Raw genomic sequence first — 26,668 nt, 5'->3', positions numbered from 1 at the left:
GCATTCATGCACACACACACTGCATTCATGCACACACACACTGCACTCATACACACACTGCACTCATACACACGCTGCACTCATACACACACGCTGCACTCATACACACACGCTGCACTCATACACACACGCTGCACTCATACACACACACATACGCACACACTGCATTCATTATACACACACTGTAAATAAATATTCAATTAATATATTTTTTTTAGGATCTAATTTTATTTAGAAATTTACCAGTAGCTGCTGCATTTCCCACCCTAGTCTTATACTCGAGTCAATAAATTTTCCCAGTTTTTTGGGATAAAATTAGGGGCCTCGGCTTATATTCGGGTCGGCTTATACTCGAGTATATACGGTATATAAAAAGGCATTTAATTTATTTTATAACATTTTAATATTTTTTTTTTTACACTACCTACCAGCAGGAGGACTGTCTAATATTTTAGACAGTCCCCCTGCTGGCAGATCCATAGCCAGCTATAGGGGGCCATGTGATCGCTCTTTGAGAGCGATCACATGGCCCCCGGGGGCCTGATTTGCTGGAGGGGGGCTGCCTGGGCTCTCAGGCAGCCCCCCAGAAGAGGATCGCGGCGGAGGTGAGTACACAGTACCTCCTGGGGCTGCAAGCCGTTACGGCGTTCTATGCCGCCGCAACGGCTTTAAAGCGCTTTAAAGCAGCGACGGCATAGAACGCCATAACGGCGTTAAGGGGTTAAGTTAATAAATGTAGATAAAAAAGGATATTTAAATCATTAAAAAATTTAATTAAATAAAATGGCATATTTCAAAATCCCTATTAAGACCGCCAGGAAGTAAGGTATTTAAATAAAAAATCCACTTCATCTCAACCTGCCCCATTTTTTTAATTAAATCATCTCCTCTCCAATTCACATTAACTAATTATATACCAATAGAATGTAGTTGTGTAGGATCCTGGTTGTGTTTTTACTTAAAATGTAGTTGTAGTAGAAATGTGGAACTGCACTCAATCCCAAGTATTGTGTATCTGGGTGCAACCAGGCCAGTCCCAGTACCAGGGACCAAATACTTAGAAATTAGAAGAAAGGTCCTGGCACTCCAAGAGACAAAAAGGCAAATTTATTGAACCCACTGCCACTCACAACGTTTCAAACTATAAGGTCTTTGTCAAGCAACCAAGTGCATGCATAAATCAATTTTTATAGGAATAAAAGTGATTAACAAGTAATTAACAAAGTTTAACACAATTATACAATAAATCAATTCATAGAATTTGCCTTCTTTTGCATCAACAGCAAAAAAACAAATGTGAGGAAGGCTGAACTTGATGGATGCATGTCTCTTTTCAGCTATGTAACTATGTAACTATTATCTTTCTTTGTCCACACCTCTTCTTGGTGTCATAATCGCGGCTCAACCTCAGGCACCTAGCAATAAACCTTCAGGTTTCCTGTTCATTCCTGAAGCTGAAAGAAGAACGATTCTTGCTATGTTTCATAATAACGTTACAGCTGGGCATCCAGGTACACGCAAAAACATTTCAGCGGTAACCAGAACCAAAAAGTTTTGGTGGCCCTCTCTTAAGGCCCTCTCATGTCAATACTTGCCATACTTGTGCTGTCTCTAAGGTTCCATACAAATTGAAATGTGGTTTGTTACAACCGCTGCCTGTGCCTCTCATTCCATGGTGTCATATAGCCATGGACTTCATTGTGGAGTTGCCTGTCTCAAAGAGTTATAACACTATACTCATGGTCATAGATCAATTCTCTAAAATGGACCATTTTGTCCCGCTTAAAAAATTACCTTCCTCACAAGACCTTGCTCAGATTTTTATTAAGGAAATAGTGAGGTTACATGGGATTCCTCAAAATATTGTTTCTGACTGAGGTTCTCAGTTCATTTCTCGATTCTGGAAATCTTTTTGTAAAGAATTGGGTATTGACCTGTCGTTTTCTTCATCTTATCATTCCTAAACTAATGGGGCTGCTGAAAGGGCAAATCAGTCTCTGGAAGTATTTCTACGTTGTTTCGTTAATGCTTCCCAGGATAATTGAGTTTACCTCTTGCCCTGGGCGGAATTTCCAGAACAACTCTTCCAAACGTACTCCTTTTTATGTTGTATATAGTCTCCACCCTACTGTATTACCATCTGTGTTCTCTGACACAGATATCCCCACTCTGGATGAGCATCTGACCTCTATAAGGAAAACATGGGATCTTGTTCATTATGCTGGAGACGTTGGAAATGTCGAAATTGATGGAGCCTTATTTGGTATTACCCACAGAATGAATAACAAAATCTTACATTACTCAATCTCTAGAAGTGCTATCAATAAAATTAATCTCTTCCTGGCTAACTACAGCCAATAAATTGAAAAAAAAAAAAAAAAGAACAGGAGATTGGTTGCTGAATTTCCCATCTGGAAATCAAAATGGAGGAATATGCTTTGGCTCATAACGATTTGGCTGATCAAGTGCAGTCACTAGAGCAAAAGAATGAAATCATGAAAGCCAAGATGATGTATGTAGAGGATAGAGCATGAAGAAACAATCAGAAGCTTAGAGGGGTTCCAGAAGCCGTTTGTCAGGTAGACCTGCAAAATTATGTTCGAGGCCTATTTTGAGCGTATGTTCCAGAGGTAGCCAAAGATATGCTCCTCGTGGATAGAGTGCATTGAGTGCCTAAACCGAAACATCTGCCAGATAATGTCACTAGAGATGTGCTCCTTAGAGCCCAATACTTCCATGTGAAAGACATGGTGCTTCGAGCAAGTCAAAATAATACTCTACCTCCAGAGGACTACAGCTCCATTAAAAATATTGGGGACATTTCCCCTGCAACACTCCGGAATAGAAAATAATTTCAAGTCGTTATCAACAAACTGCGATCTAATGGACTGAGATATAGATGGGGCTACCCAACAAAAATGCTGGTTTCGCAAACCCTAGATGAAGCCATAACTAACCATAACCATAGCTCTGTGAGTGGGAATTATTGCCATCATAACTCCCAGGACTGCAACCGGAATTGCCATCAGATCAAACACGGACACTGAACCTAGAATGGCACATGGTTAAAAGCTAATGCAATAACCAGCATACAGCCCTCATAACGGGACTCAACAAAGCAGCAAGCATCTAAACGAATGTCATAATTATGATTTTGTTTTAAGCTCTCAAGGTGCATTTGAGACACGTTATGGTATACCTGCATGATAGTTTATAAGGCACATTATACCCCTTCAAGTTGTATAAAGCTAGCTGCTGCCCTATATGATAAATAATACTTAAATAAACCAATAACTTAGCTAATGTACCATGGTTAAGTGATTGAAGTGTTAAATTATGTGTAAGTTTATCAATAACGCAAAAGGTTAAACATTAATGCAATAACCAACACATAGCCTTCACAGTAGGTCTTGATAAAAGCAGCAAATATCCAAATGAATCAAACTTACCAAGTCCAGTGAATTATGATGGGTTATAAGTCTCTTTAAGGCTGTAACTAAGGTACTTTAGGGTACATTTTCTACGATAATCTGCAAGACACAGTATATCATTTTAAGACTTTATAAAGATAACTGTTGTCCTTTATGTAAAATAACACTATAAATAAATCGAAAACTGTAAGGACGCAACACGGTTAAGAGCATTTAAACGAATGTCAAATTTATTCAGCCTAGCCATGCCATAATTATGGTTTGAATTAAGTACTCAAGGGGTATTTAAGGCACTTTATGGTATACCTGCATGATAGTTTATAAGGCATATAAGGCATATTGTATCTCTACAAGTCTTATAAAGCTAGTTGCTGCCTATAATTCCTGAACAAACCGATAGCCGAGTAAACGTCTCATCAATATTGTAAAAGGTTAAAAACTAATGCAACAACCAACATACATACAGCCTTCACAGTAGATTTTGACAAAGTAGCAAGTATCTAAATGAATGTGCATAACTTATCAAGTCTAGTTAATTATGGTTTGTGATAAGTCCCTTTAACCCCTTAAGGACCAAACGTCTGGAATAAAAGGGAATCATGACATGTCACACATGTCGTAAGGCTGTAACTAAGGTACTATATGGGTTATTTGCTATTATAATTCATAAAGATAGTGTAACCGCAGCCGGTTCCCTTATTTACTACTATAACGTCTTAAAGCATAGAACTTAGCAAGGCTAACCATACAGATATCTTAGCTAAACTATTGTATGGTTAGTACGAGATCCTCTATCTAAAATATATATGAATAATTGAGAATACAATAATACAATATAAAATAAGGATTGTCTTGGAAGCAATAAAGTTTTGTCTTTTTAGATATTTTATTAAATAAAACTACATTTCATTCTAAAACTTGTAATATTTGCATTTGCCTATAACAGTACACCCTGTTCCAAATTATTATGCAGATGATATTTTTTCTCATTTACCTAAATAATTGATGTAAATAACAGGCAGCATAATTCTCATGTTATCAACTATTAAGAGTACAATTCAAATTTTATTGAACAAACCTCCTAATGATAACAGTATTTTTTTTTACATAAAAAACTTACAATGCACTGTTCAAAATTATTACGCACAGTACGTTTCAAAACACTTTATAGGTTGTAAAGAACTGAAAATTGTCATTGTTGTGCTTGCAGCATATTTACTGAAATCAAAAGCTATTTCAATCAAACTTATAACAACATTTTAACTTTTTAAACATTTTTAACAGGTCACGTTACATTTTAACATAGAACATTTGATAGCAGCTTCACAAGTCTTGCATCTATTGAATTTGTGGGTTTTTGGACAGTTTCTGCTTGAATTTGTTTGCAAGATGTCAGAATAGCCTCCCAGAGCTGCTGTTTGTATGTAAACTGCCTCCCACCCTCATAGATCTTTTGCTTGAGGATGCTCCAAATGTTCTCAATAGGATTGAGGTCAGGGGAGGATGGAGGCCATACCATAACTTTCTCTCCTTTTATCCCTATAGTAGCCATTGATGCAGAGGTATTCTTTGCAGCATCAGATGGTGCATTATCATGCATGCAGATGATTTTATTACGGAAACCATAGTTCTTCCTTCTGTACCAGGGAAGAAAGTGGTCAGTCAGAAACTCCACATGCTTTGCAGAGGTTATCTTTACACCTTCGGGGACCCTAAAGGGGCCGACTAGCTCTCTTCCCATAATTCTGGCCCAAAACATGACTCCACCACCACCTTGCTGACGTCGCAGCCTTGTTGGAACAGGGCGGCCGTCCACCAACCCTCCACTACTCCATCCATCTGGACCATCCAGGGTTGCACGGCACTCATCAGTGAACAGGACTGTTTTAGTCTTCATGTATTTTTCTGCAGCTCTTTCTGCTTGTGAGCATTGGTCAGCGGTGGCCGAATAGAAGGTTTATGCACAGTTGCAAGACTCTGGAGGACCTTGATGTCCGTGGGACCCTAGAGGCACCAGCAGCTTCAAATATCTGTTTGCTGCTATGTAATGGTATTTTAGCAGCTGCTCTCTTGATCCGATGCATGGATCTGGCAGAAATCTTCCTCAATGTGCCTTTATCTGCACAAACCCATCTGTGCTCTGAATCAGCCACAAATCTCTTAATAGTGCGATGATCACGCTTAAGTTGTCGTGAAATATCTAATGTTTTCATACCTCGCCCAAGGCATTGAACTATTTCACTCTTTTCGGCAGCAGAGAGATCCTTTTTCTTCCCCATATTGCATGAAAATGGTGCTCTGCTTAATAATGTGGAACACCCTCCTTTAGTAGTTTTTCCTTAAATTGGGCTCACTTGGCAATCTAATTATCACAGGTGTCCGAGATTGATAGTTATCACAGGTGTCCGAGATTGTTTTCAGTAATCAAAAGAGCCAAAATACCATCCAAGTAATTAAACTGAAAAATAAAATATTTCATCTTTGCGACACTTAAAAAAAAAAAATCACTGTTGTTTTTGTTTATGCAGCACTAACCACACCTCCCCTGCCTGTCACACACAGGTTGCATGATTTATTTGTTTCCAATCAGATCTGATAGCACAGGGGTTTACTTTAGAATGTGATTTTTTTTTTATCTATTGCTCTATTAATTGGACTTTAAAGGGACACTCCAGGCACCCAGACCACTTCAGCTCATTGGAGTGGTCTGGGTGCCAACTCCCACTACCCTTAACCCTGCAAGTGTAATTATTGCAGTTTTTTTAAAACTGCAATATTTACCTTGCAGGGTTAAGTCCTCCCCTAGTGGCTGTCTATTAGACAGCCACTAGAGGACACTTCCTGCTTCATAGCACAGGTTTTCTGTGCTAGAGCGTCGCTGGACGTCCTCACGCTGTGTGAGGACCTCCAGCGTCGCTCTATTCCCCATAGGGAAGCATTGAAATTCATTTTCAATGCTTTCCTATGGGGTGCGCTAATGCGCATGCGCGGCATTGCCGCGCATGCGCATTAGGTCTCCTCGGCCGGCGGGCGAGATCAGTCTCGCCCACCGGCCGACGTAACCAGAAGGAGGAGCGGCGGGGGAGGAGGAAGCAGCGACGTGGGACCTGTCGCTGCCCCTGGTAAGTGACTGAAGGGGTTTTCACCCCTTCAGTAACCGGGGATTGGTGGGTGGGAGGGAGAGGGACCCTCCAGTGCCAGAAAAACGGATCGTTTTTCTGGCACTGGAGTTTCCCTTTAAGCACACAAGTGAGGCTTCTGCAGGCTATTAACAGAGGAGGAGTTAAGAAATTCTAAATTAAACAGTGTGCACATTTATGCATAATTTTATTTAGAGGAAATGTGTAGGGAGGACTGTGTAGATTACATACAGGGAAGCTGTGGCTAGGGTTCTATAAACAAAGTGATTTAACTCCTAAACTGAGAGAATTGAGCAGTGAAATGGCAAGGGCATGATCTTATTGTTTTGCTTTAATAAGCTGTTTTGGCAATGAATTGCCCAGGTGTTGATATCTATTTCAACCAAACATTTAGGTTAGATATTTAATTGTTATTTTTCTTGTGGTTTATTGGATTTAACTTTTTAACAGGAATATTCACGAACACATGCTAACATACACAAATGTGGGTAATTATATTCCAGTATAGGGCATAGGATGAGAGATCTCACACTGTGTATTTATTTTCTTACATTGATTTATTTTTCATGTTCACAGATTTTTACAGGATCCATTTACAACCTGATGTCATTAAGAAGAAATCTCATCCTAAAATAAAAGTGAACCTGCAGGTGAAGCTTCTAAAGAAGATTCTAGCAGAGATTGTTAAGTTTCATGAAGAGTGGAAGAAGTCCATTAACAAGGAGGTTACAGAGTCAGAGTGGTATACAGTGGCAGTAGTGATAGATCGCCTGGTCCTTATCATTTATCTACTTTTTGTACTCATTGTGTTTATCATTCTGATTGTTTCTTGGGCGAAATAATATTAGGGTAAAGTCTTCTGGGTGCAAATCTGTATTTTTTTTTTATTAAATCTTATTATAACAATTAAGCTCCTTGCACAGGTGCAGATATGGGGAAGGGGAAGAGAGCTCCAGCATAGGTGCCAAGCATCAGATAATATTACATACAGTGCCGGAGGATGAGGGGATCACCTGCATTAAATGTTGAAAGTCGTGGGGTAAAGGTTGTATCTGTGAAGGACATGAACTGTATCTGCCTGCCTGCTCCTTCACAATGGATTACATCAGATGGACACCACTTCACACTGCAATACATCAGGCAGCTGTTCCTTCACACTGCAATACATCAGGCAGCTGTTCCTTCACACTGCAATACATCAGACGGCAGCTCCTTCACACTGCAAAACATCAGACGGACACTCCTTCACACTGCAATACATCAGACGGCAGCTCCTTCACACTGCAAAACATCAGACGGACACTCCTTCACATTGCAATACATTAGGATGAAACTCCTCCACACTACAATACTTCAGGTGGACACTCCTTCACACTGCAATATATCAGGTGCCTGCTCCTTCACATTGCAATATCTCAGGCGCCTGCTCTTTCACACTGCAGTAAGTCAGGGGGCCGGCCCTTCAAATTGCAATAAATCAGACAGCTGTACCTTCACACTTCAATACATCAGTGGGCCAGTTCCTTCACACCGATTTTAATCAGGCGGCCACTCATTAACAGGGCAATACCCCATTCAGCTGCTCCTTCACACTGTGGAAAATATCCATATAGTTAAATAATGCTGAAATGCAAACAGTATAATCCAACTGATATATTGGATAAGCTTGCTGTGTCGTAGTAGGAGGGTTAATGGGCAAAATTCTGTGATCAGCAATTTATTTTTAACTTGTTGCTTGCTGCCAAATATAGTTTTTATTTGTTACCCCTCAACAGATGTTACTGCACCCACCCAAGATAAAAGCTAACAAAGGCTTTGTGTATTGTATTATATATATATATATATATATATATAGATAGAACTTGTAGAAAGAGGATAGTAACTAAGCATTCCTGCGTAACCGATAACTCGTAGTTAAGTAAAATTTCAAGCTCTCTGTCTCTCAGAATCAGTTTTTACTACTTTTCTCTCTATTGCAATAAAGGCGTCTTCCTATACTTCCAATGGCTTCAGACTGCTTTATTGGAAAAGGTTATTGCAGAGGGTATTGGCTACTTGACTAACAACACTGCAAAACACTAGGGGGCCAGCTTTTTCACGCTGCAATAAAGCAGAGGGCAAGCTCCTTTACACTGCATAAAATCAGGGGGCAAGCTCCTTCACACGGCAATCCATCAGGGGGCAAGCTCCTTCACATTGTAGTGCAACATTGGGCCAGATCCTTTACACTGCAATGCATCAGTGGGCCATGTCCTTCACATTGCAATGCATCAGTCGGCCAGGTCCTTCACACTGCAATGCATCAGATGGATGCTCCTTCACACTGCAATATTTAAGGAAGCTTCTGAGGAAGGCAGCAGGATATTGCATTGTAAGCCCCTGTGGGATCTGCTTTCTTTTGGAGGAAGGAGAAGGTGATGTTGCTCCCAGCAGTCGATAGCACTGGACCAACAGAGTAAGTGGCCTAACAATTTACTGTGCTGGGGTGGGGAGAGACAATGGGAATGGGAGGAGAGAGGTAAATTGAGATTTGAGGAGAGCGGGAGATAAAGTGGAGGAGAAAAATAGAGCTGGAGGAAAGAGGCGATGGAGCTGGAGGAAAGAGGCAATGGAGCTGGAATGGAAAAGAGGGAGATGGAGCTGAATAGTGAGAGGAAGATGGAGGGAAAAGAGGGATAGAGGGGAAAGAAAGAGATGGAAGGAAGAGAAGGAGATAAAGTTGGAGGAAAGGGGGAAATGTTGCCTTTAAGCAGAGGCTTTCCGGGCAGCAAGGCCACCATCAGGAGCGTACAGCCCATAATCTGATAAATGGACCAGCCATGCTTTGGGGTCTGCATGATACAATGCTATGTGGTCTAGTTGGGCACCAAACCACATTGCAGAATCCGGCAATGAAATGGAACCCTTTCACAGTACAGCCTTTTCACATGCAATGCACTCGGAGGAAGGGATGTTCGATCTTTTTCTCCCAGTGCTCAGAAGAGGCAATGTGGGAAGACAAAAACTGAGCATCACAGGCCCCTGAGCACAGCCTGTTGTCAGTGCTGGATCCCCACTTGAGCATAGGGATACCACCCTCCAGGTAAAAGGCAGTGAAAAAGTAGGGTGACTTAAACGTCTTTAATTGTAATATTACATTGTGTGTTTCTCTGTCAGTGCTAATGTATTTGTGATTGTCAGTGTGTGTGTGTGTATATATGTCAGTCTGTTAGTGTTTGTGTGCCTGGCAGTGGGTGAGAATCATTGTTTGAGTTTGTGTGTCCATGAGTGTGTCTTAAATGTATATGTGAGTGTGTATCTGTGTGTCTAGAAGCCCGTGTGTGAGTATGTTTGGGTTGATGGGGGCTCAGTGACTGTGTTTTTAATGGGCCATAAGAGTTATGATGGCACACCTGCAGGGTAGACTGAGAGACAAGGCAGTGGGTGTGGAGATATGCTGGCACCTGCTGGCTGGAATCTGTGCCATATGCAGTTGGAAAACAGAAAGGTGTCCTCACCACTTGACACTATACAAAAGTTACTGCATCTCTCCGACCCTCTCTTTCTGGTCAACTGTTAATCTCCTATGTTCGACCTCATGGCCTAGTTTCATCTAATACGTTGGCTTGTTGGATCAGGTGGCTGCTTTTCGTAGCAGGCTTATCTTTGGAGCACACTCAGTCAGGGGATCGATGGCTTCCGGGGCTTTAATGGCCATGGGCCTCCCTGCAGGACGTTCTACGATCATCAGATTGGTTTTGTGAAGATACTATCTGACATTTCTACGTTTGTCCTACTGAACATGCCTCTTTTGCATTGTTGACTAAGCATTAAAACAGCAAAATATGAAGCCTCTTGTCATGTAATAAACTTGTAGATTATGCTAGTTTTAGTGTACATATAATATTAATTTTATTAAAGACAAGAGGCGAATATTTTCACTCCCATTTTCTTTCTACCCAGGTTTTTTAGTGTTGGATTTTAGAAGTTGTATACTATATGATATCTAACTTTATAGTATCTTACTATTATATTTTCTTGGTCATCTGATGTGATTTATTCTATGACAGTATATTCAGGGATTATAAATCTACGACTTCCAATGCCGTTTTTCAAGTCCATTTCTTCGATTAATCCTTGTTTTTTGACTCCCTTCTCTTGTTTCAGTTTGTTTTCAAATAATTTTATTGAAGTATATGCCAAAAAATATATATATATATATAAAATGTATTCCTACTTACCGTAATTTTCTTGTCCTGGTCCATTGTTGTGCTGCCATGGATATATGCCATGGATATGGCCAGGAAATAAATAAATATATATATATATATATATATATATATATATATATATATATATATATACCGTATATACTCGAGTATAAGCCGACCCGAATATAAGCCGAGGCCCCTAATTTTACCCCAAAAAACTGGGAAAACTTATTGACTCGAGTATAAGACTAGGGTGGGAAATGCAGCAGCTACTGGTAAATTTCTAAATAAAATTAGATCCTAAAAAATATATTAATTGAATATTTATTTACAGTGTGTGTATAATGAATGCAGTGTGAGTGTATGAATGCAGTGTGAGTGTATGAATGCAGTGTGAGTGTATGAATGCAGTGTGAGTGTATGAATGTCGCGTGTGTGTATGAGTGTCGCGTGTGTGTATGAGTGCCGCGTGTGTGTATGAATGCCGCGTGTGTATGAGTGCAGTGTGTGTATGAATGCAGTGTGAGTGTATGAATGCAGTGTGAGTGTATGAATGCAGTGTGAGTGTATGAGTGCCGCGTGTGTGTATGAGTGCCGCGTGTGTATGAGTGCAGTGTGTGTGTGTGTATGAATGCAGTGTGTGTGTGTATATGAATGCAGTGTGTGTATGAATGCAGTGTGTGTGTGTATGAATGCAGTATGTGTGTGTATGAGTGCAGTGTGTGTGTATGAGTGCAGTGTGTGTGTATGAATGCAGTGTGTGTGTATGAATGCAGTGTATGAGTGCAGTGTGTGTTTATGAGTGCAGTGTGTGTGTGTGTGTGTGTGTGTGTGCAGTGTGTGTGTGTGTGTGTGGGGTGGGGGGTGGGGGGTGGGCAATTTTTTTTAAATTTTTTTTATTATTTTAATTTTTTATTATTATTTATTATTATTTTTATTTAATTTCATTATTATTATTTTTGTATTATTATTTAATGTCATTATTATTATTATTAATATATATATATATTTTCGTCCCCCCTCCCTGCTTGATATATGGCAGGGAGGGGGGCTCTCCTTCCCTGGTGGTCCAGCATTGGCAGTTCAGTGGGGGGGCTGTGGGGGCTGTGAGAGATCGTTACTTACCTCTCCTGCAGCTCCTGTCAGCTCTCTCCTCCTCCGCGCCGTCCGTGCAGCTCTTCTGTCAGCTCACACTGTAAGTCTCGCGAGAGCCGTGGCTCTCGCGAGACTTACACTGGGAGCTGACCGAGGTGCTGAACGGACGGCACAGAGGAGGAGAGAGCTGACAGGAGCTGCAGGAGAGGTAAGTAACGATCTCTCACAGCCCCCACAGCCCCTGTCTGTATTATGGCAATGCAAATTGCCATAATACAGACAATTGACTCGAGTATAAGCCGAGTTGGGGTTTTTCAGCACAAAAAATGTGCTGAAAAACTCGGCTTATACTCGAGTATATACGGTATATATAAATCTTATATATGCATTATATATGTATAATATATTATAAAATGCTTTAATTACATATATGTATATTATGTTATATATTATAAAATAAAGCATTTTATAATATATTATACATATATAATGCATATATAAGATTTCATTATAAGAATACATTATATATATATATGTATTAAGGCTGTTTGGCCTGTATTTGTGGGAGGGGCTTAAATTAATTCACTCCCCTATATAAGGGACACCCCTTACCTGACTCATATCACTTGAGGTCAGCATCAGAATGATTTCCACTTCCGGGTCATCCAGACGCCATTTTACCTGATTACTCCATGAGGTTTCTAAGCAGAGCTGTGTCAGGAATCCAGCCACAGGCTTTTCCGGCCTACCACCTTCTTTCTTCAATCCATCACTGTGGATGGTGTCCAAGTGACTCACAAACCGTAAGTCGACCTACCCGTTACGCCAGGCATCAGTCCCACGGCACCATGCACGGGTCAGGTCCTCACTTTACAGCTGCATTTTGTCTGTTCTAAAAGCATTGCAACCATTGCAACCATTGCAAGAGGCCAACATATCATTCGTTTAAACCCCCTACTGGTCTTTGGGAGTACTACAGGCTTCTTCAGACATTATTGCATTTCATGTACCAACCATTAAACCACTGCATTTTCGCATACACATTGACCCCTACCGGTCATTCAGTGTACTACAGGCTTCTCAGACATTATTGCATTTCATGTAAAAAACAACCAACCACCGCATTTTTCACCTACACACTGACCCCTATCGGTCATTTGGTGTACTACAGGCATCTTAGACGTTTTTTGCATTTTCATGTACAAACCAATAAACCACTGCATTTGCGCCTACACACTGACCCCTACCGGTTATTCGGTGTACTACAGTCTTCTTAGACATTATCGCATTTCATGTACAAATCAACGAACCACTGCATTTGCGCCTACATACTGATCCCTACTGGTCATTTGGTGTACTACATGCTTCTCAGACATTATTGCATTTCATGTACAAATCAACGAACAACTGCATTTTCGCCTACACACTGACCCCTACTGGTATTTTGGTATACTACAGGCTTCTTAGACATTATCGCATTTCATGTACAAATCAACGAACCACTGCATTTGCGCCTACATACTGACCCCTACCGGTTATTCGGTGTACTACAGGCTTCTCAGACATTATTGCATTTCATGTACAAACCAACAAACCACTGCATTTTTCACCTACACACTGACCCCTATCAGTCATTCGGTGTACTACAGGCTTCTAGGACGTTTTTGCTTTTCATGTACAAAACAATAAACCACTGCATTTGCGCCTACACACTGACCCCTACCGGTTATTCGGTGTACTACAGTCTTCTTAGACATTATCGCATTTCATGTACAAATCAACGAACCACGGCATTTGCGCCTACATACTGATCCCTACTGGTCATTTGGTGTACTACATGCTTCTCAGACATTATTGCATTTCATGTACAAATCAACGAACAACTGCATTTTCGCCTACACACTGACCCCTACTGGTATTTTGGTATACTACAGGCTTCTTAGACATTATCGCATTTCATGTACAAATCAACGAACCACTGCATTTGCGCCTACATACTGACCCCTACCGGTTATTCGGTGTACTACAGGCTTCTCAGACATTATTGCATTTCATGTACAAACCAACAAACCACTGCATTTTTCACCTACACACTGACCCCTATCAGTCATTTGGTGTACTACAGGCTTCTCAGACATTATTGCATTTCATGTACAAACTAACAAACCACTGCATTTTTCACCTACACACTGACCCCTATCAGTCATTCGGTGTACTACAGGCTTCTAGGACGTTTTTGCTTTTCATGTACAAAACAATAAACCACTGCATTTTCACCTACACACTGACCCCTACCAGTCATCCAGTGTACTACAGGCTTCTCAGACATTATTGCATTTCATGTACAACCCAACTAACCACGGCATTTTCGCCTACATGCTGACCCCTACCGGTCAATCGGTATACTACAGGCTTCTCAGACTTTATTTCACTTCATAAACAAACAAACTAACTACAGCATTTTCGTCTTTATACTGACTTCTATCTGTCAAACGGTAGGATTAAAGGGTATTTTTACCATACAATCAGCATTTCTGACCCCTACTGGTCAACAGCAAAACTGTCTTCACATGTCATATACAATTTACCAGCCAATATAAATTACACATAAGATTGTTTTAAACATAACCATAAACCATAAATTAAACTCCAGCACAGGCTCAACTTCAGGTTTAATTCACAATAATTTACATTTCACATCAAGACCAACAGTGGTTCTATCAACACTGCCACCTACAGGTCTGTCAAGTACGTTGACAATTTTCATGGGGTTTTACAAACACCAAAACACTGACACCTATAGGTCAACAGACAATCAGTATCCAACTACACTGCCACCTATAGGGCACTCGGCAGATCTCCAGTGCACTTGCATTTTGCAACACCATGTTCACTGACCCCTACCATTCAATAAGACATACAACAATTCACATAGCAAGCACTATATCAACATCTGGTATAAATACATATATTATATTATTACACAGTAGCAGACGCATCTGTATATACGTAACTGGTAATATAGTTCACATACATTTTCACAGCACGCTGCTCACACAACAGACTTTCCCCTAGCAAGGGGACATACAACTTACAAGGTGGGGACAGACCACATTTTCACTTGTACATACGGCACTTAATGGGTTAAGATTGATACATATTTAACCAGTATGGCTACGATGTTTAATATTTACACATCACGGCACTTTACTTTTCACATATACTGTGCGTATTAAGATAAGCTTGGTCTATGCCACATTTCCTTATGCCATACGGTTTTATCCATTCAGGTTACAGTTACTACTAAAAACCTATAAGGATTGTCAGGTTCAATACCATACTACAAGGTACATACACCTGCTCACGTAGTTATTCATCTCTTACCTTCCCTGGAATAGTAATGGTGTACTGGCAATTAGGGTTCTAGGGCCCAATAGGTATTACCCCCTTTTTTCTCTGCATTATGCTTCGGTTAGTGGTCCCGCGAGGCCAACACCCCGCCTCACACTCGGAGGCATACACCCCTCGGGCCACTCATGAGCTAGCCGCCTCGCATTGTATCATAGAGAGGGCCTCACCTGTCACTCCCCTTCCTATTTTCTGGTTACTGTCACCGAGAGGCCAACATCCTGCCACAACATTCAGTGGCCACACAAAATCCCCTCGCGCCAAGCATAGATAGAGCCTCTCAAGCCACTTGGCAACTAGCAGGGCCTCACCAGTCACCAAAAAACACCAAGCCTAATCGAACCCTGGGTACAAATAATAATTGCAATCTTTATTGTTATTTAAGTATTTCTCCAAAAGATGGTGAAGAATCACCTCTTCCTAGCACCCCAGCTAGAATTGATACACCTTCAAGCAGAGGAGATGTTGCTAGTCCAGCAGCAATCAGATCCTGGACGATCCCACACATTACCACCGACCTAAGGAGGTGACAAATCTCCTACCCTGCTACAGCAAGGAAAGCAGAGTTATTCAAACTCCTCCATACATCAACGGACAACACGGAGGCAGGGGAAGGCCCAGCTACATCAACTCAGGTGACACCCAGGCTATGCTAGCCTCACTCATAAACTCATGAGCCAAAAAAAAAAAAATGATAGACTGGCAATCTCGAGTTGGTCACCACAGCCCTCACAAGGCTGGGCCTCACGCTACTCTACAACCAGCACCAACCGAAACTCGGTTACCTGGTACAATCAATTCTTATGACACACAAGACGTTAACCCTGCACGTATGATCCCAGCACATTGGGGAAGCAATGGTCAGATCCAGGGATTCCAGGTAAATCGGGAACTGACCATCCCTTGGTTGGGTTGGCATTTGGAATATGTAGAGATGTTTATTTGTGCAGGTACCCATACAGAAGGGAGTTTTTCCGAAACAAATGGGCGAGCACTCTCAGGCTCCAGGTACCAGCACCTCTGAACTACCAGAGACCATTGATATGAGTAGTTGCATTGCATATAGACTGTTGCATATATGTTCAAATGGTTCAGGGCACATGACAAACCATGTGTCCCAATACAACTTACAAATAACGTACTCACCATCTGTACACACTAATGCATTTTCAACACTACTGACTCATCACCCTTCCAGACTTGTAGTAGATTTACTAAAGCTCTGGAGCTTCAAAGGGCTCCCATACAGGTATCATAAACACACCTTCACGGAATATAGCATGCCCTCACTTACAGTCAGCACAACAAAACCATTGGCTGTAAACACACTCATAGCCAAGATTTGCAGAGGGGTCTTTCTATCTCCACCATTTACAGCATGGCACCAAACACATTGGTATTGTCACAAGGAATCTTCCCTTAAACAAAGACTAACCATAGACTTATTGGCACCACACACCTCCGCTACCCCAAGTCTCAACTCCCACATACCCTCCGAGGTTTTCTTACTATACAACACCATTGATCTACTTTTCCAGCTATCACTCAAGCATGGGTTGAAGCTTGGTTAATTAAGACCAATATCATCAACGCAGTAAACGGCTACCATCTACCCTACACACTGGCACTTACATGGCATAAATTGGGCAATCCTTTCCCTGCTCAACTTTCGAGCTACAGATTAGCCTACTATCGATATTCGCAGATACTCTGTGCTGGTTATGATAACATATCCAGAGGCCTTAGTCATACACTATCTAGAAGACTTCTTGTTGATCAAAGATAACATGTTTTTCACTAGAAGCCTCACGGCAGCTTAGTCTGGTTGACCACTTGGGCGTCCCAGTTCCCCCATAAGAAACAGAAGGCTCAGACACTATCATCACATTACTGGGCATATGACTTGAGTCGGCATCCATACACGCAAGTTACCACAAGACAAATAGGGAACATTCTCAACTACATCAATCACTACCTCCTGCTTAGTACTTACAACTGCAAGGAACTACAATCCCTACCAGGTTCCTTAATTTTGCCATGCCAATCATACCACAAGACCACGCTTTCACATCCAGAGTACTTTCCCCTTTTTTCCCACACTTCCAACATGACGATCAGAGGATGTCCCTAGACACCTCAGCAACAGCAGACCTGCACATGGGGGGGGATTTCTTAACCACTTGGCATGGTAAAAGCATGTTCCTTCCAGGATTGTCTGACACTTCTCCAACCAGATGGTCAGATGCGGCGTCTACCACGGGTTTGGCAGCGATCTACCGGGAACAATTGCTTTGGAGCTGTTGGTCATGGCATCCAGGTTTGGAAATTTTTCCCCCACCTCAGCCCCTTTGGGAGATCTACCCCATTGTAGCAGCTGCTGTGGCAAGGGGTAAATCATGGTCAGGGTCATCAATCCGTTGTTACTCAGACAACTAGGCACATGTCATTTCAGCAACAAACGCCACTACTCATCCATAAGGTCATGATATTTCTGGGGAACTCACTTGGTTGGCCACTTATCACATTTCACTTTCATGTACTAGACGGGGGTATACTTGTAGAACACATAACACAGCTTTTACCTGGCTTAAAGAATCTAATTGGAACACAACATAGCTCAACCTGTGTCATAACATTTCTCCTAGGTTTTGCTTTTTTTTGCCACTTTAAACTATCTCACACACCATCAATTATATATTTTACAGGCATTCAACAACACAGGATAACCTATGGCCAAAACTACCATAACTTCATGCTATCATACCAGACAAGAATATACTCAGAGGTTTTCAGGAATCCATTCCCCCACGATCCTCTCAGAGATTACCAATAGCCATCCAACTTTTCATCCTTATCGGACCTATTAGATCTACAACCATTCAATTATACTACCAAGTCGGCCATTACCAGCCATGCACATTGCCTTTTATGCCTTTCTCGGGCCAGAGAATCCACTACCATCACCACCACTCAGACAGATCATTGTCTTCAACTATCCCACGTACGTAAACACATATATCATTACCTATTGGCTCTACCACATTCCGAAACGAGTCAACACGGACCAACAGTAGAGATAACATACTATCCTACCCACAACAAATGGTGTCCACTTTAGGTCCTAGATTCCTACCTTCAAAATTCTTCCAGGAATTAAATACTGTAATGCATTTAAGGAAATGTCTGGTTAATTTGTATATATTTGTTGACTGTATTAAATCTTTGATTATTCATTTTTGCCCTCTCGGCACACCACAACCGACTTGCTCCCTTTACACTATCCTAAGCTTATGCTGGATCCTTACTCCATATACGGCTATTTGCCCCTTACACAAATATATATATATGTATATGTATATGTATATGTATATGTATATGTATATGTATATGTATATGTATATGTATATGTATATGTATATGTATATGTATATGTATATGTATATATATATATATATATATAATATATTATAAAACACTTTAACTATAATATATTATACATATATAGGAAATACAAGTGTGTGTATTTATTTATACACATACACTTATTATATATATATATATATATATATATATATATACACACACACACTCGTAAAAAATGTATACATGTGAAGGGTTATTCAGGGATTCCTGACAGACATCAGTGTTACAATGTAACAAGTTAATTTTGAAAAAAAATGTTTTGTAAATAGCAAAGTGCAACTTATAGCCCTATAACTTTCCAAAAAAATCTAAGAACATGTTAACATTGGGCATTTCTAAACTCAGGACAAAATTGAGAAACTATTTAGCACCGGTGTTTTTTGGCGGTTGTAGATGCGTAACAGATTCTTGGGGTTTGAAAAAGGGTTTGAAAAAGGGTGTTTCATATTTATAGTTTTTATTATAGTAAATTATATAATATGATGAAAATAATGGCGTCTTTGGAAAGACCATTTAATAGCAAGAAAAATGGTATATAATATGTTAGGGCACAGTAAATAAGTAAGAGGAAAATTACAGTTAAACACAAACACTGCAGAAATGTAAAAAGAGCCCTGGTCCTTAACGGTAAGAAAATTGAAAAAAGGGTCTGGTCACTAAGGGGTTAATGCAAGGTTTATTAAAAATGCTTTATAATATATGTCAAATGGAATACATGGTACATTCGGCTACTAATTCTTTGGGGTCCTATATTAGAGGAAAGAGTAAAATAAGAGGATGGCTAGCTGAGAATAAAACCAAGAATACATTTGGGTGATGACACAGAGGCTAGTATTAACATTAACATATAGGGCATTTGGAATTAAGATGGATTTGGCTTCTACAGGGAGTGCAGAATTATTGGGCAAGTTGTATTTTTGAGGATTAATTTTATTATTGAACAACAACCATGTTCTCAATGAACCCAAAAAAACTCATTAATATCAAAGCTGAATATTGTTGGAAGTAGTTTTTAGTTTGTTTTTAGTTTTAGCTATTTTAGGGGGATATCTGTGTGTGCAGGTGACTATTACTGTGCATAATTATTAGGCAACTTAACAAAAGACAAATATATACCAATTTCAATTATTTATTTTTACCAGTGAAACCAATATAACATCTCAACATTCACAAATATACATTTCTGACATTCAAAAACAAAACAAAAACAAATCAGTGACCAATATAGCCACCTTTCTTTGCAAGGACACTCAAAAGCCTGCCATCCATGGATTCTGTCAGTGTTTTGATCTGTTCACCATCAACATTGTGTGCAGAAGCAACCACAGCCTCCCAGACACTGTTCAGAGAGGTGTACTGTTTTCCCTCCTTGTAAATCTCACATTTGATGATGGACCACAGGTTCTCAATGGGGTTCAGATCAGGTGAACAAGGAGGCCATGTCATTAGATTTTCTTCTTTTATACCCTTTCTTGCCAGCCACGCTGTGGAGTACTTGGACGCGTGTGATGGAGCATTGTCCTGCATGAAAATCATGTTTTTCTTGAAGGATGCAGACTTCTTCCTGTACCACTGCTTGAAGAAGGTGTCTTCCAGAAACTAGCAGTAGGACTGGGAGTTGAGCTTGACTCCATCCTCAACCCGAAAAGGCCCCACAAGCTCATCTTTGATGATACCAGCCCAAACCAGTACTCCACCTCCACCTTGCTGGCGTCTGAGTCGAACTGGAGCTCTCTGCCCTTTACCAATCCAGCCACGGGCCCATCCATCTGGCCCATCAAGACTCACTCTCATTTCATCAGTCCATAAAACCTTAGAAAAATCAGTCTTGAGATATTTCTTGGCCCAGTCTTGATGTTTCAGCTTGTGTGTCTTGTTCAGTGGTGGTCGTCTTTCAGCCTTTCTTACCTTGGCCATGTCTCTGAGTATTGCACACCTTGTGCTTTTGGGCACTCCAGTGATGTTGCAGCTCTGAAATATGGCCAAACTGGCAAGTGGCATCTTGGCAGCTGCACGCTTGACTTTTCTCAGTTCATGGGCAGATATTTTGCGCCTTGGTTTTTCCACACGCTTCTTGCGACCCTGTTGACTATTTTGAATGAAACGCTTGATTGTTCGATGATCACGCTTCAGAAGCTTTGCAATTTTAAGAGTGCTGCATCCCTCTGCAAGATATCTCACTATTTTTGACTTTTCTGAGCCTGTCAAGTCCTTCTTTTGACCCATTTTGCCAAAGGAAAGGAAGTTGCCTAATAATTATGCACACCTGATATAGGGTGTTGATGTCATTAGACCACACCCCTTCTCATTACAGAGATGCACATCACCTAATATGCTTAATTGGTAGTAGGCTTTCGAGCCTATACAGCTTGGAGTAAGACAACATGCATAAAGAGGATGATGTGGTCAAAATACTCATTTGCCTAATAATTCTGCACTCCCTGTATTACACCATAATCAGTTAAATCAGAACGTTGCAGGTCTTTATCTAGGTCTAACAAATACAGCTGTTGAGAGAAAATAAATATTTCACCGAAGTTGGGATGGTTGTAGTGTACTTAGGGCATAACCCAAAATAATCATAGAAAGAAAGACTGGAATGGGTTAACTAAACAGCGCACCCAATGTCCGTCCAAGTACCCTAATATAAGCTGCTCTGTAAGAGGCAAAAAAAAAGTGCCTTTTTAAAGAGAGCAAAAAAAAAAAAAACTACAATTTTATAAATCCCTATTTGGTAAGGAAGAACAAAAAAAATATATTTTATATATATAGATATAGATATAGATATAGATATAGATATAGATATAGATATAGATATAGATATAGATATAGATATATATAGATATATATATATATATATATATATATATATATATATATATATTTTTTTTTTTGTGTTTGTTTGTTTGTTTGTTTTTTAGCAGCCTGGGGGACTGCCGGACATCTCAGACAGTCCCCCTGCCGGCAGCTCCTAGACTCCTATTGCGGCGATGTGATCATGGGGTGGCCCCCCAACCCTGCCACGACACCCAGTCCAGGTAATTCCAGGGCTCCTATTTGCCGCGGTCATACTCAGTATGTCTGCGGTCCTTAACGACCGTTTTTTTGTTCACAGTCGTTAAGGGGATATACACACATATATATATATATATATATATATATATATATATATATATATATATATATATATATATATATATATATATATATATATACACACACATATTGATATACACATATAATTTCACTCTAAGTGTATTTTGATATATATACACACACACACACACACATATACACAAATATATACACAATATACACTGCTCAAAAAAATAAAGGGAACACTTAAATAACACAATGTAACTCCAAGTCAATCACACTTCTGTGAAATCAAACTGTCCATTTAGGAAGCAACACTGAGTGACAATCAGTTTCAAATTATAGGCAATTAGCAAGACACCCCCAATGAAGGAGTTGTTCTGCAGGTGGTGACCACAGACCATTTCTCAGTTCCTATGCTTCCTGGCTGATGTTTTGGTCACTTTTGAATGCTGGCGGTGCTTTAGTGGTAGCAGGAGAGGAGTCTACAACCCACACAAGTGGCTCCGGTAGTGCAGTTCATGGCCCAGGATGGCACATCAATGCGAGCTGTGGCAAGACGGTTTGCTGTGTATGTCAGCGTAGTGTCTAGAGCATGGAGGTGCTACCAGGAGACAGGCCAGTACATCAGGAGATGTGGAGGAGGCTGTAGGAGGGCAACAACCCAGCAGCAGGACCGCTACCTCCGCCTTTGTGCAAAGAGGAATAGGAGGCGCACTGCCAGAGACCTGCAAAATGACCTCCAGCAGGCCACAAATGTGCATGTGTCTGCTCAAACAGTCAGAAACAGACTCCATGAGGGTGGTATGAGGGCCCGACGTCCACAGGTGGGGGTTGTGCTTACAGCCCAACACCGTGCAGGACGTTTGGCAGATTGGCAAATTCGCCACTGGCACCCTGTGTTCTTCACAGATAAAAGCAGGTTCACACTGAGCACGTGACAGACGTAACAGAGTCTGGAGACGCCGTGGAGAACGTTCTGCTGCCTGCAACATCCTCCAGCATGACAGGTTTGGCAGCGGGTCAGTAATGGTATGGGTGGCATTTATTTGGGGGGCCGCACAGCCCTCCATGTGCTCACCAGAGGTAGCCTGACTGCCATTAGGTACCGAAATGAGATCCTCATACCCCTTGTGAGACCATATGCTGGTGCGGTTGGCCCTGGGTTCCTCCTAATGCAAGACAATGCTAGACCTCATGTGGCTGGAGTGTGTCAGCAGTTCCTGCAAGACTAAGGCATTGATGCTATGGACTGGCCCGCCCGTTCCCCAGACCTGAACCCAATTGAGCACATCTGGTACATCATGTCTCGCTCTATCCACCAAAGTCACGTTGCACCACAGACTGTCCAGGAGTTGGCAGATGCTTTAGTCCAGGTCTGGGAGAAGATTCCTCAGGAGACCATCCACTACCTCATCAGGAGCATGCACAGGCATTGTAGGGAGGTCATACAGGCACGTGGAGGCCACACACACTACTGAGCCTCATTTTGACTTGTTTTAAGGACATTACATCAAAGCTGGATCAGCCTGTAGTGTGTTTTTCCACTTTCATTTTGAGTGGGACTCCAAATCCAGACCTCCATGGGTTAAAAAATATGATTTCCATTTTTTTTTTTTTATCTTTGTGTGATTTTGTTGTCAGCACATTCAACTATGTAAAAAACAAAGTATTTCAGAAGAATATTTAATTCATTCAGATCTAGGATGTGTTATTTTTGTGTTCCCTTTATTTTTTTTAACAGTGTATTTAGTTATTATATATACAGTGGGACCTCGGTGTACGAATTTAGTGCGTTCTCTGGGACGTTTCTTATTGCGAAAAATTTGTAAACCGAAACGCGGTTTCCCATAGGAATGCGTTGAAAACCAATTAATCCATTCTGGAGAAAAAAGTCAAAATGAGCTGGCATGGAAACCAACCCACAATGCACAATAAAAGGCATGCAAACAACAAAGCTCAGCTCCCTACCTTTCCACCGCTTGAGAAATGCACCAAAAAGTCCCAAAACAACGGAAAAAATTTCCAGAATGGCTCCAAAACTCAATGCAAAAGCCGCTCCAACACCTCCACACTCGACGCCATGTGCTACCCACAGGCTCCAGAATGCAGTAGGCGGTGCTATAAACCTCCCAGGTGCAATGCATTCTGGGGAAACTTGCTTTGTTTTGCAAAAAAAAAAAAAATTGGAAACCGAGGCATTATTTTCAATGGATTTTCATTTGTAAACCGAAAATTATGTTAACCAAGGCGTTTGTAAACCGAGGTTCCACTGTATTATATATATACACACACGTGTGTAATTTTACTCTACACCGTGTTCCAAATTAAATTTCTCATTTACCTAAATAAGTGATGTAAATAACAGTCAGCATAATTCTCATGTTATCAACTATTAAGAATACAATTCAAATGTTATTGAACAAACCTCCTAATGATAACAGTATTTTTTTTAAACAAACAACTTACAATGCACTGTTCCAAATTATTACGCACAGTAAGTTTCAAAACACTTTATAGGTTGTAAAGAACTGAAAATTGTCATTTGTTGTGTTTGCAGCATATTTACTGAAATCAAAAGCTATTTCAATTAAACTTATAACAACATTTTAACTTTTTAAACATTTTAACAGGTCACGTTACATTTTAACATAGGACCCCTTATTTTTTCAATAGGATTTAGGTCAGGGGAGAATGGAGGCCACATCATGACTTTCTCTGCTTTTATCCCTATAGCAGCCATTGATGCAGTGGTATTCTTTGCAGCATGAGATGGTGCATTGTCACGCATGAAGATGATTTTATTACATTCCTTCTGTACCAGGGAAGAAAGTGGTCAGTCAGAAACTCCACATGCTTTGCAGAGGTCATCTTTACACCTTCGGGGACCCTAAAGGGGCCGACGAGCTCTCTTCCCATGGTTCCGGCCCAAAACGTGACTCCACCACCGCCTTGCTGACGTCGCAGCCTTGTTTGAACAGGGTGGCCGTCCACCAACCATTCACTACTCCATCCATCTGGACCATCCAGGGTTGCACGGCACTCATCAGTGAACAGGACTGTTTGAAAATTAGTCTTCATGTGTTTTTCTGCCCAATGAAACCGTTTCTGCTTGTGAGCATTGGTTAGTGGTGGCCGAATAGAAGGTTTATGCACAGTTGCAAGACTCTGGAGGACTCTACACCTTGATGTCTGTGGGACTCCAGAGGCACCAGCAGCTTCAAATATCTGTTTGCTGCTATGTAATGGTATTTTAGCAGCTGCTCTCTTGATCCGATGCATGGATCTGGCAGAAATCTTCTGCAATGTGCCTTTATCTGCATAAACCCATCTGTGCTCCGAATCAGCCACAAATCTCTTAATAGTGCGATGATCACGCTTAAGTTTTCGTGAAATATCTAATGTTTTCATACCTCGCTCAAGGCATTGAACAATTTCACTCTTTTTGGCAGCAGAGAGATCCTTTTTCTTCCCCATATTTCATGAAAATGGTGCTCTGCTTAATAATGTGGAACAGCCTCCTTTAGTAGTTTTTCCTTAACTCCTTAACACCGCAGCCAAATGTACAAGTTGTGAACGAAACAAAATGTAAACAAAACCTGGCATTTGCGCTATATGTCTGTCCAACCGTAATTCACCTCTTTCATATTAAATGCACCCCCCCTTATTATATATCATTTTATTCAGGGGAAACAGGGCTTTCATTTAATATCAAACATAATTTAATATGAAAAAATGGGAGAAAATAAGATTTTTTTTCATTTTTTTAGTTCTACATGACATTTTAACTGTCAGTGTCATAATACTGTTTGCTTTTACTGCAATAAAATACACATATTTGTATTCAGCAAAGTCTCACGTGTAAAACAGTACCCCCTATGTACAGGTTTTATGGTGTTTTGGGAAGTTACAGGGTCAAATATAGCGCGTTACATTTGAAATTGAAATTCGCCAGATTGGTTACGTTGCCTTTGAGACTGTATAGTAGCCCAGGAAATAAATTTACATCCATAATGGCATACCATTTGCAATAGTAAACGACCCAAGGTATTGCAAATGGGGTATGTCCAGTCTTTTTTAGTAGCCATTTGGTCACAAACACTGGCCAAAGTTAGCGTTAGTATTTGTTTGTGTGTGAAAAATGCAATAGACGCCAATTTTGTCCAGTGTTTGTGACTAAGTGGCTACTAAAAAAGACTGGACATACCCCATTTGCAATACCTTGGGTTGTCTACTATTGCAAATCGTATGCCATCATAGGGGTAATTTTCATTCTTGGGCTACCATAGGGTCATAAAGGCAACGTAAGCAATCGAGCGAATTTTAAAGTGAAAAAAATGAAACACAAGCCTTATATTTGACGCTGTAATTTTTGAAAACACCATAAAACCTCTACATGAGGGGTACTGTTGTACTCGGGAGACTTCGCTGAACACAAATATTTGTGTTTCAAAACAGTAAAAAGTATTGCAGCAATAATATCGTCCGTGTAAGTGCTGTTTGTGCGTGAAAAATGCAAAAAACGTCACTTTTACTGGCGATATCATCGTTGTAATACAGTTTACAATACTTAGTGTTTGTGACTAAGTGGTTACTAAAAAAGACTAAACATACCCCACTTTCAATACCTTGGGTTGTCTACTTTTTCAAATGGTATGCCATTAGGGGGCTAATTCTCATTCCTGGGCTACCACACCGTTCAAAGGTAACATTACTAATCTGGCAAATTTCAATTTGAAAATGGAACGTTCTATATTTGACCCTGTAACTTTCCAAAACACCATAAAACCTGTTAATGGGGGGTACTGTTGTACTCGTGAGACATAGCTTGATTACAAATATGTGCATTTTTTGCAGTAAAACCGTATGACATTCACAGTTAAAA

At 40.6% G+C, this 26,668-nt stretch overlaps 1 protein-coding gene across 1 annotated transcript in view; it reads left to right on the top strand.

Annotated features, from left to right (window-relative positions):
- LOC134578473 (5-hydroxytryptamine receptor 3A-like) overlaps window positions 1-8,269 on the top strand; it is a 34,541-nt gene extending 26,272 nt beyond the window's left edge. Inside the window, exon 5 of the mRNA XM_063437472.1 lies at window positions 7,148-8,269. Within this exon, the coding sequence (XP_063293542.1) occupies window positions 7,148-7,413 (266 nt within the window). The 3' untranslated portion in view covers window positions 7,414-8,269. The remainder of the gene's footprint in view (window positions 1-7,147) is intronic.
- Window positions 8,270-26,668: the final 18,399 nt, after the last annotated feature.

Source organism: Pelobates fuscus, chromosome 12 (genome assembly GCF_036172605.1).
Source record: "Pelobates fuscus isolate aPelFus1 chromosome 12, aPelFus1.pri, whole genome shotgun sequence".
Lineage (NCBI taxonomy): Eukaryota > Metazoa > Chordata > Amphibia > Anura > Pelobatidae > Pelobates > Pelobates fuscus.
The sequence above is the reverse complement of the archived record's forward strand: the minus strand, read 5'-3'. Positions and strand labels throughout refer to the sequence as shown.